The 12,883-nt window shown below is 36.3% G+C and overlaps 1 protein-coding gene across 3 annotated transcripts in view; it reads right to left on the reverse strand.

Annotated features, from left to right (window-relative positions):
- The window catches only part of CADM2 (cell adhesion molecule 2), a 384,704-nt gene that overhangs the window by 193,733 nt on the left and 178,088 nt on the right, over nucleotides 1-12,883 (reverse strand). For 2 of the 3 annotated variants that reach the window (XM_026664092.2, XM_087966629.1), the window contains one exon: nucleotides 6,645-6,671. The exons of the other annotated variant lie outside the window; for it this stretch is intronic. In XM_026664092.2, coding sequence (XP_026519877.1) covers nucleotides 6,645-6,671 — 27 coding nt within the window. The remainder of the gene's footprint in view (nucleotides 1-6,644; nucleotides 6,672-12,883) is intronic. 3 annotated transcript variants of the gene reach the window in all.

The raw sequence follows: 12,883 nt of genomic DNA on the forward strand, positions 1-12,883 counted from the left end.
GCCAGATGGCAAGTGCAGCATCGGTAAGAAAAGAACAATTGACTATCTGTCAAACCTTAAAGAGAATTATCCTGTTTCGGCCAAGGATTAACGAGAAGCACTGCCTATCTCTCACAAGGCTGAGCCAAAACTGGGGAATGCTGGGGAGGAGTCCGTGGAGGAGGAGGAGCGTTCCGCAAATTAAACCCAGCCTAGATAAGCAGAGACTGAAGCACCTCCCACGATTGGATGCTCTGAGCAGCTCGTGGGAGAAATGGCTTCATGTATCCTTTTTAAGCATGTTTCTGCTAGAACAAATGAAGTACCAGAATAATTGCTCATTGTGAAACACAATAATATTTGAAAAGATGTAGTTTTCTGAAATATTTCATCTTACTTACAAAGACTATTAATTATATTACATATCTTAAACATCTAACCCACACAAGACTGCACATGTCAAGTGTAGCCAATGCTAATAATTTATAGGAAGAGGTAATTAAATTTATTATGTAATAATGTGTTTTATGTGATACGATTCAGTCATAAATCTTTCAGGTATATTTATAAGAAGTGGTAGAGATTTGCTAATTTTTTACCTATACCACTACTAGTGTGGGTTGAATCAAGGGTCGCCAACCTTTTGGACCTCAGGGACCACCAAACTCATAATTTTAAATCCTGTGGACCAGAGACTCTGGGAAAATCCCCCAAAAAGTCTGCAGGAAAATTCCCCACCCCATTTCCCTACCAATCAATTATTCTTTATTTGGGATCGCAGGATACAATCTCCAGCTCCATTCTCAGGGGGAGGGAGAGAGAGAGAGAAAGAGACTTTTGGCTTCATGCAAGGAAAGCAGCAGAAGCAGCAGAAGTCTTTCTCTCTCTCTCTCAAACTCCACCAGAAATGAGTCTTTGCTGGTGCATTATGCCTTGCAGGGTCCCAAAGACTCATTTATGGTAGAGTTTGGGAAAGAAAGACTTTTGCTGCTTTCCTTGTATGCAGCCAAAAGCAGAAGAAAGAAGCGGAAAGAAGCAGCCCGGTGGCCAGGCAAGGAGCATGAGGTGAATGAGGCAAGTCCCTCCCTCCACCCTTTCCACCCTTCCCTCACTACCTTGTGTTGTTCGCAATGCAACCAAAGCAAGCCTTGTGTTCCCACGGGCCATGTGGGTGCCGCAGTCTTGTGTTTCCATGCAGCCTGGAGATACTTTGGGTGACATTTCTCTGCGGACCACCAACATTTTCTCACGGACCACCAGTGGTCCCTGACCCATTGGTTGGAGACCACTAGACTGAATTTAGAGGACTCATTAGCAATAGTAATAGTATTTAGACTTATATACTATCATATAGTGCATTATCTAAGTGGTTTACAGAGTTAGCATATTACCCCCAACAATCTGGGTCCTACTTTTAGCAACCGTGGAAAGAGGAAAGGCTGAGTCCACCTTGAGCCCCCTCAGGATTGAACACCAGGCGGTGGGCAGGATTTTCCTCCAATACTGCATATTAATCACTACACCTATTAGGCATTGATTATATTTATTAAACACCATTTTGTACCTTTATCAAGTCGCCTTTCACATATCTTTCTTCAATCTAAGGTTGATATGAAAATACAGTGTAAATTCAAGTAATGTGACTTGAAAAAACTTCATAATCAAGTCAAGTTCAATTTATATGGAACTGAATTTAAAAAACAAACAAACCCTGGAACAATATTATAAGATTTTTAAGGAAATAGAAATAAGAATGTAATTATATTATCATTTTAAGTGTTTTTTTCCACTAGTTTTTGAATTGCCTTAGATTGGGCACAACAATATTGTTTGATTTTTGTTTTAATTGTATTAGACATTTAAAAATACTGATATAAAATAAAATTGTGAAATGGAGCACTTTTAAGTCCCTAATTAAAAGAAGATAAAGATTCCAAACTACAAAAGAAACTGAGAGTTAGAAAATGCAGGCATGCATTTTATGAGAGAGTTCTCCCTGGAATAATTTACAATATTCCTTTAATTTCTTTGTACAAATTGTTCATATTCTCCCAAATATTACATAATTTAATATTATATTTTTAAACACATACACACATACCAATACTTTCAGGTTTCAACAACAAACATATTTGTCAAAAAACAGAGATCACTGTACAGGAAAGGTAAAAAGAATTTTTTTAAAAAAATAATCTAATTCTTTGGAATTGCCTTTTGGCTTCCCATATTAACAGTCTTCATATATAAATGGATTACAAATCTAACCAGATATCACAGGGCTATCTCTACTAAATTATCCCCTGTGGCTAATCTGAATTTATGTCTTTTATTTACCACTTTCTCATTGCTTCCTTTCTGGGTCAGATCCAGAATGTAATGTGTTACATTCACATTACATTTCCATTTTTTTTGTTTTGTTTTTGTTTCTAAGTAGGATGGGTCAGAAATTAAAGAACCAACCCAAAATTAATCTTTTGGTTTCTTTTTTTTTTAACTAAAATTCAGAATGTGTCAATGTATTAAGCTGTTACTGTGTCTCTGTTGGAAATTGAGCAATTACTTCTAATTTGTCATGTCTTAGTATATTTAAGAAAGGACAGAGAAGGGGGAATAGTAAAGGAAGAAGAAAAGGTGGAAAAAGTTTCTTAAAATCTTCATGAATCAGCCAAGCTTGAAATAAATCTCACAATTCATTGTTGATCCACTCAGAGATGGGACTACATGAAGCAAATTGTGAGTAGCAAAGGCACCAGACAGAAAATATTTTAGAGTGGCTGAAGCGTTTTCCTTTCTCTTACAGCATATTCTCATTTTTGTTTAAACCCTTACAATGTGACAATATCTATAATCAACAAATTCTCTTTTGGATTAGTTTTTTTAACCTTGGTTCTCTAATACATGGCCAAGAAACCCTTAATATCCCATAATTGTTTAACTTTCCATCTGTCTCCATATTAAGTTAAGGTTTTCATATCATGTAACTCTCCCAAGGGTATATGTCAACATTCTTATAAAATCTTTCTGCTTGACTGTTTGTGGTTAGTTAAGGCTAACCGGAATTGGAAGCTCAAATTTTATCATTCTTATTTTCCACAAGATAAGATCAGGAAGGGAACAAGGCAGTGGGAGGCAAGGGAGTTGAAACTATCTAAATCAAACAGAAGTCTGTGCTCTTGGAACACTATCCTGAGATGAAACAAAGTTGCAAATTTAGTTTAGCTTCAATGCTCTAATTAGAGAGTCTCTGGCAAAAGCAGATTTATTGACCTATGTTGCACAAATAAAATTTATGTGTTGATATTATGGCTGCTGTTGTTGATGAAGATGGTTCAGTATCACTGTGCAAGGAGGTATAAGAAAATAGCCACAGCCATTGTTACCATATTATTATTGTGGTTAAGATGCTGAACTTGTCAGTTGGAAATCTAAATCCTAAAGGGGAAAACAACTGAAGAATCTTGGGAAACTCTGAAAAGTACAATAATAGAAGCCCAGACCAACACAATACCTCTGAGAAAGAAAAACAAGAAATCCAAGAAGAAACCAGCATGACTGCACAAAGATCTCTCTGGCAAATTGAAAGAAAAAAAGGACAATACAAAAAATGGAAACATACAACTAAGGCAGAATATCAGCAGATAGCCAGAATCTACAAAGACAAAGTCAGGATAGCAAAGGCTCAGAACGAACAAAGACTTGCAACAAAAGTCAAAGATAATAATAAAAAAAATTCTTCCAACATATAAATAACAAGAAAAAAAATCAAGGAAACAGTCGGTCCACTAAAGAGAGAAGACGGCAAGGAAGTAACAGGCAACAGAGAGAAAGCAGAACTGCCTAACTCATTCTTTACATCGGTTTTCATGCAAAAAGAAACTATAGCTCAACCCATCAAAAACATAACTGTAAAAGACATACCAGAAATGAAAGTTAAAATAAGCAAAAAAAAAAAAAAATAGTAAGAGAACACCTGTCTGATCTTGAACACAAATCACCAGGGCCTGATGATTCCAGAGTTTTAAAGGAGCTGGCAGGGGTCATCTCAGAACCACTGCACCATATCTTTCAAAAATCCTGGAGCACCAGGGAACTACCAGAGGACTGGAAAAGAGCTGATGTGGTTTCCATCTTCAAAAAAGGAAGAAAAAAATTCCAGGAAACTATAGACCAATCAGCCTAACATCAATACCCAGGAAGATACTGGAAAAGATAATTTAAAAAAAGATCTGCCAACATCTAGAAACAAGTAAAATAATAACTAGCAATCAGCATGGATTTATTAAAAACAGACCATGCCAAACCAATCTTATTTCATTCTTCAACATAGTGACTAAATTAGTAGACCAGCAAAATATTGTGGACATAATATATTTAGATTTCAGCAAGGCATTTGACAAAATAGACCACAACCTACTTCTTGGTAAACTAGAAAAAAAGTGGAATAGATGGCACCACCACCAGCAAGAAAAACCAAAAGTACACATATAGACTGGGTGAAACCAAGCTCAATAGCAGTAACTGTGAGAGGGATCTTGGAGTCTTAGTGGACAACCAGCTAAATATGAGCCAGCAGTGTGCAGCCACCGCCAAAAAAGCGAATGCAATCCTAAATTGCATTAAGAGAGGGATACAATCAAGATCAAGTGAGGTACTAATACCACTCTATAAAGCCTTAGTAAGACCATACCTAGACTACTGCATCCTGCTTTGGTCACCACACTATAAAAAAGATGTTGAGACTCTAGAAAAAGTACACAGAAGAGCAACCAGGGTGATTAGGGAACTGGAGACTAAAACATGTGAAGAATGGTTACAGGAACTAGGCATGGTTAGTCTAGTGAAGAGAAGGACCAGGGGAGACATGATAGCAGTCTTCCAATATTTGAGGGATATCCACAGAGAAGAGAGGGGATCAAGCTATTTTCCAAAGCACCTGTAGGCCAGAGAAGGAATAATGGATGGAAACTGAACAAGGAGAGATTTAACCTGGAAATAAGGAGAAACTTTCTAACAGTGAGAACAATCAACCAATGGTACAGCTTGCCCTTGGAAGTTGTGGGAGCGCCATCACTTGAGACTTTCAAGAAGAGATTGGAGGCCATTTGTCAAAAAATGGTTTAGGGTCTCCTGCTTGGGCTGGAGGGTTGGACTTGATGACCTATAAGGTCCTTTTCAACTCTAATTATCTGTTATTTGTTAAATCTGTCAGCCTAAGTTTGAGATCCAAGTGCTGTGCAATGGGGTGAGCTCTTTTACTCTCCTCCTACTGCCAACCTAGCAGTTCAAAAGCATGCAAATGTCAATGGATAAATAAGTATCACTTTGGCAGAAATGTTTTCTGTATATCTCAGACAAGGCAGGCTCCCCTGGCTGAAAATGATTACCTCGTCCTTGAATCAGTCACAACTGGAAAGGGAAACTTTGAACCTTTATGGAAGTGCTTTTGTATATTTCACTAAGCAAAATAAATAAGGTTGTAAATATTTGTTCCATTTATGTTCAAAGTGTGATAAGGAAAACGAAAAATATCTAATAATATTAGAAAGTAAAAAGAAATCATTATCAGCTCTATGGTGAAGTCAACTTCGTTACTACGCTCAGATTGCAATAAGAGAGAAAAAGAAGCAATACTCCATCAAATATAGTGGGATTTTCTTCCATTAACAGTAGTCATTGTTAACACAGAAAATTTGGCCACAGTTTTGGTGAGAATGCAACCCAATGGTTTGCAAAGAAGTTGTAGAATTAAATTTGCAATATTAAGCTAAATTTTTAAACTAGATTGTAAGACAAATGCTATTTATTTAATTCAGGGGTGTCAAACTTGATGTCATTGAGGATTGCATCAGGGTTGTGTCTGACTTCTGGAGGCCGGGGTGGGTGTGGCCAGTTTGACATCACTTGAGTTCTGCCAACAAAAACGAGCTCCTGAGTTCTGTTTTCGGCTGTCACCGCCTCCTGTAACCCTCTGGCAGCGAAAATGGAGCTCCGGAGGGCTGCATATGGCCTTCTTGAGCTCCATTTTCAATGGCAGAAGGGCCATGGGCCAGTCCTTTGCTGTTTCCAGGGCCACCACAAGGGCCAGATCTAAGAACCTCATGGGCCAGATCCAGCCTTCGGGCTTTGAGTTTGACACCTCAGGTTTAATGGTTTAATGGATGTTTATTTAATAGCTTGGTATTCAGTTCATATTTTCTGTTGTTTCATTTTTTCCATTAGTATGCACTGTCATTTTTATGTCAATGGAAATATTTATTTATTTAATTAGGAATGATATTTAACAAACCTGACAGCGGTATTTATTTGATGTATAAACTTTAACAATGCATAAACATTAAGGTTATACAAATAAGATAGACGTCATGCTTTTCTTGCAATCAAATTCTTCTAACTTGGTAGCAATTTCCTAGAAATAAAACAAGTTGCATATTTTGAGATGCAATTATTGCTTAGAAATTCAGAACTTTTAATTATTCTCAAAAGACCAAACGGAAATGCAAAATATGGTTCAATCGAAAATGAAATGCCTTCAAATTTCCAATGAAAACATGCAAATCTATTGATATATGCAAATTTAGCAAATTTGCATGATTAATTGTAATCATAATAGAATAGGTGTTGCAAAGCACATGCAGGGCAAATCAGGCATAAAAATGAAAACTCACCTTTAGCTTTGCTTTTTGTAGTAGCCACTGGGACCAAGGAAAAGATTGCAAGAGGAGAAGAGAACAGACAGAGGTTAGTTAGAAGTTCCAATGAAAGTATAGAGAAAGTTTCACTAATGGTATAGAATTAGTAAAAGCTAGATTCAAGTATCTGTCTTATGTCACAATGCATATTTTTTTCCACCTTATAATTTACCAAAATAAATGATGTCTATATTATGTATTCTACACTGATGCCAATGTTACTTGAAATAGGTAACTGGCAGCAGTTATTGCAATTAGGTATGCACCAAACTGCCATACAGTTTGTAATTTAAATTATTTACCTTTTTTAAAAATCAAGATTTCAGTTTATCTGTATCTATAGATATATATGTATTTATTTGCCATCCATATCATTTGGATTAATACATAATCAGGTGGATTACGCATTAAAAGCATTAAAATTATAAAATATTTTATAATAAGGTTTTGATCTTATATAGCAGAACATTTGGATATTTATATTATTCCTTCTATATATGTTCGTAACACCTCATAGATCTTAGGTTTATATATATATATATATATATATATATATATATATATATATATATATATATATATATATATATATATATATATATATATATATGGTGTTCGGCTTGGTTGGGTATTTTCCCACGTCATTGTAGTTCTTTTAAAGTTGTAGCAACGTTTCAGCAGAATCTCATCTGCCATCATCAGGCTTCTGTATTGTGTCCTGTATTGTGTCCTGTATTGTGTCCTGTATTGTGAAGCCTGATGATGGCAGATGAGATTCTGCTGAAACGTTGCTACAACTTTAAAAGAACTACAATGACGGGAAAATACCCAACTAAGCGAACACCATATATATATATATATATATATATATATATATATATATATATATATATATATATATATATATATATATATTAGAGACACCAATCAAGCAGAACACAGCAAACTCCGAGACCAATAAACACAGACCAAGACTCCCAACCAATCAGGATGAAGAAAAACCATTCTGGCACAGCAATAGGCTGCCCCAAATTCAAATCTGAAACTACTGTAAAAGTCTGACTCACAGACGGACACAATACAGAAGCCTGATGATGGCAGATGAGATTCTGCTGAAACGTTGCTACAACTTTAAAAGAACTACAATGACGTGGGAAAATACCCGAACCAAGCCGAACACCATACATGTAAGTACCCGCAAAACTTAAGAAAACAAATATCAAACCTCTACGGGAGGAAATAAACAGCCAGATCAAAACCTACGAGAAACTGGAAATTAAAAGAGCAGGAATACTATGTGACCTCCAATTCCTACGCAGCTGCAGAGACAACAATACTACACCAACCTGCTTCAAATTAACATTTCATCAAAGCACAGCAGCCACTAAACGTATCCTGAAAAGAACTGAAATGGCTTTACTACGGAACGAGCTCCACAGTAAGAGATTCCGATTAGATCAGTTAAACAAAGATTTGCTAGCACTACACCTGGAACTGAGCAGCAAAATCCACCTCTACTTTGGGACAAGATAAAACAACTTACAACTTGGAGAGCTGATTCTGAAGGTATTTACAAACAGGAAAAATTATTGAAAAAATTAAAGAAATTAGAACATGACAAGAAAAACCCCAACAACTCACAACAACACCTGAAACAATTAGTGCACAACGTTTCCAACAGAGAACTCACCAAAACAGAAACAGATGTCCTAACCAAAGGATTCAATTATGCTATAGCACCCCAAAAAATCCCCACAGAATCCATCATATGTGCAGTAGAATCCAGCCTAACTAAATTAAATACAGATGAAGCTGATAAAATAAGACACCAAGTTACCAACATCTTATGCACAAGCAAACCACCAAAAAGCAACTTACAGAAAAATGAAATCAAAGCACTACAAACCCTGAAAAGAGATAGCAGCATAATCATCCTCCCAGCAGACAAAGGGAATGCCACTGTAGTAATGGACAGAAAAGACTACGAAACAAAATTGACAGACCTACTCCAAGACTCCACATACAAACCCATAAACACTGACCCAACCACATATCTGGAAAAATTAACCAAGAAGAAAATTATAACCAGCCACATAAGCAAAGAGATCCAACACATGATCATACCCAGAGAGAAATCTTCCAGATGCCCCAAACTATACGGCCTCCCAAAAATACACAAAGAAGGCATACCTCTCAGACTCCATAGTCAGCTCCAGAGGAGCACCACTACAAAACCTAGCTAAACACCTAGCAAAAGAGCTACAGCCCCATGCTGAAACAGCAGCTTCTCATGTAAAAACTCATACCACTTCTTGAAATGATCAAAGATCTACACGTGGAGCAAGAAGATCTGCTTGTAAGTTTTGACGTGGTTTCACTATTCACTCAAGTCCCGATAAAAGAGACCCTTGAAATCATCAAAAATAAATACCAACCAGCTAAACACCTCATGGAACTAACAGAACACTGCTTAACCAACACATATTTCATATACAAAGGACAAAGATACAAACAAATAGAAGGAGCTCCCATGGGATCACCACTGTCACCTGTCATTGCAAACCTGTTCATGGAAGAATTTGAATCCAGAGCCCTGGCCAATGCCACCCTCAAACCCAAACTATGGTTAAGATACATCGATGACACATTCGTGATTTGGCCCCATGGACAAGAAAACCTAAACAATTTCCTAACACACCTAAACAGCGCACACCCCAAAATCAAGTTCACCATGGAAACAGAAACAAACAAACAACTACCATTCCTAGATGTACTAATCTACAAAAAAACAGATGGCACACTAGGACACACCATATACCAGAAGAAAACCCACACCAACCGCTACCTCAACGCCCAATCCCACCACCACCCAGCACAGATAAACTCCGTGGCTAAAACACTAATTACCAGAACCAAACGCCTGGCAGACAAGACACACATTAAGACTGAACTATGCACCCTGACTAAAGTACTGACAGCCAACGGCTTCCACAAAAGCAAAATCACCAGCTTGATCCACAAAAACACACTGAAACATAATAGAGACCCAGAAGATGAACAGACCTATGGAACAGCTGTCCTGCCCTACATAAGAGGTACTACAGACAAAATTAGTAAGGTACTACACAGACATCACATCAGGACTGCCTTCAAAACAGACAGAAAAATAGCAGCCATCCTTAGCAACCCCAAAGATAAAATTGACCTGGAAAACCAAGGCATATACGAAGTCCCCTGTGCATCATGCCCGGCCACATACATTGGACAGACCAATAGAAGAATAAGCACCCGCCTGGATGAACACAAAAATGCAGTCAAAAAGCTGGAACACACTTCCTCACTAGTCCAACACATGGAAGCCACAGGTCATAGCATCAACTTCAATGGCACCAAAACCCTGGCCACTATAGAAAACCCTAATCACAGAATCATCAGAGAAGCCATAGAGATTGAAAAAGACCAGAAAGCATGAACAGAAGAGATGATTCCACCAGGCTGTCAATCATTTGGAAGCCTGCACTCACAAACAAAAAATCTCCACACCACAAGCCAGGCAAACACCTGGGCACAAACAGATCCCCCTGATACCTCCAGCTCAAACACACCCCAACCAGGCACCCAGATGAAACCCAGCTTCCTAACTAATGATAGCCGTCCATTTACCCAAGCCAAGCTGCACTAAAGGCCTCCATTAAAGCAACACAATGCTGCCAGCCAATCAAGATACAAAAAGAGCCAAAAACAGACAGAAGATATTAGAGACACCAATCAAGCAGAACACAGCAAACTCCGAGACCAATAAACACAGACCAAGACTCCCAACCAATCAGGATGAAGAAAAACCATTCTGGCACAGCAATAGGCTGCCCCAAATTCAAATCTGAAACTACTGTAAAAGTCTGACTCACAGACGGACACAATACAGAAGCCTGATGATGGCAGATGAGATTCTGCTGAAAGCGTTGCTACAACTTTAAAAGAACTACAATGACGTGGGAAAATACCGAACCAAGCCGAACACCATACATGTAAGTACATGAAAACTTAAGAAAACATATATATATATATATATATATATATATATATATATATATATATATATATATATATATATATATATATATAATTTGGTATTGAGGTAAGAAAAAGTGTCATGAAGATGATAATAATAATGCTGAAAGCAATTATTTATTGCTGTGTGTTAATTGGATGATAAAAAAACCCTGAGATCAGCTCACAAAATACAATTGTGGACCTTACTAGGTTGAGAGGAAAAGAGGTTCCCATTACATTATTCTGAATTTCTAAATAAAACAAAAAACGGCAAAATATAATATGGAAACTAAATTAATAAAAGGAAAAAATTAAAATATCCACCATATCTATCTAATTCACTTTACCAGTTTTTTAAAAAATGGAGGTGCTAGAAAAATTTTCTATGAATAGTTAAAATATGGAGGAAAAGCCTTTATGAATTTTGGGGAAAAGTATAATAATACTAAAACAGGAGGGGACTGTGAGTTCTAATCTTGCCTTAGGCACAAAGCCAAATGGGAAAAAAGGGGAGAAAAATGAATTAGATTATTATTCAAACTAAACTATTCTTGGATCACTAATACCACTTTTAATACAATCTGGAACTCTGCTTTTTTTAGCTGTGCACAAATTTTCCAAGATTTTCTCATGATCAGTTAATGCCAAGTATCATTTAGGTCTATATGTAGTTTATATTATTTGTGCCAGCATGAATCACTTTACACATCTGTACAATAAACTATATTTATCTTTTTGAAGTCTTTTCACCCAGTTTGGACAGATCTTTTTAGAGTGTTTCACAAACACTTTATTTTTGTTTTGTTTTTATAACTGAACAGTAAACATGGTATCATTTTTATCAACGTTAAACATGGTGACTCCAAGTTATTTATTCACTCATAGGTACAGTAAGTAGATTTTAAAACAGAAGCATTTATTCCAACACCCAGAAGGCATTCTGCATATCTCACTTAACCTGAAAACTGTTTATTTATTGCTCTGTCCTGTTCTTTCAACCTGATACCATTTTATGACAGCACCATTTTTTTATTCCATGGAAGGTAACTTTGTTTAGGAAGGTTTTCAAAGTTTTTTTGAAAGTCTAAGTATCAGAATACCCTTCTCTATTGTTCTGCATATAATGTATCCATTTCCCAATTTCCTTCCTTTTATTATTATTATCAAATTTTATTTATTAAACATGAAACTCAGTCAACTGAACAGTTAAATGTTATCACAAATATCATTGACTGGGTCTGATGTTCGATATAGGTTTCTGCCTGCATCCTAGGTATCAACAAAGTATCTTCTTAAAATATATGTTATTCCAAGTAGCACAGTCTTTTGCAGCTCTGCTGGCACTACAGCAGGAAGCTGCAAATTATTATTATTGATTATTTTAGCAGCAGATTTTTCATGGGGTTTCTTTTCAAATATTTCATCTAAAACCTTGTTATATGGGAGGGTCAGCATTCAAAATGTGACATTTCTTCATCATGTATCCATAGAAACAATATCCTTGTAGGCCATGCCATTCTGAAATATACTGCTAAGAGGAGTGTATGGATGAAAACAGCCTTCTTTTCATGAATAGACTTCAAAACTTGTATGTTTTTGTTCAGATGCAGACTAGACAGAAAATATCTGTGTACAGAACAACATACACATTCCAAATACTTCCTTTGTTAACCAGTGTGCTTGTTATCAATTTGACAATTACATGCTGTAGCCTAAAATGATAATTCATTATTCTTATAGATATTATAATATATTACAATATAAAATATATTAATTTGTGCAATTTACATTTAGCATATTGTAGATTATTTTGTGCTTCTTGTCTTTAACACTCTGCACAGTAGCTAAATTTATATGTCATGTTTTGAATGCTTATGGCTAAGATCAAAGAAGATTCACTGAAAAAGTTAGAAATCTTCATGGGAAATTTTGTCTACTTATCTTTGCCAAATCACTTTTAAAAGATGAAATCAATAATAAGCTTAGAAAATCATTTTTCAAACAATTCAAAATCAAAACTCAAGTAATTGAAACTAGTCATATGAGCAGTAGATCACTTTTATAATGTCCAGACATTAGAAGTGTACACAAAGTAGAAAACCAACTCTTAAATTCTGGCAAAGTTTTGGATCAACTATGATTCAGCAGAAACAAAGCATCTA

The sequence above is a fragment of the Notechis scutatus genome, chromosome 5 (assembly GCF_049901735.1).
Source record: "Notechis scutatus isolate UNSWTSFEM ecotype Mainland chromosome 5, rNotScu1.2, whole genome shotgun sequence".
NCBI lineage: Eukaryota > Metazoa > Chordata > Lepidosauria > Squamata > Elapidae > Notechis > Notechis scutatus.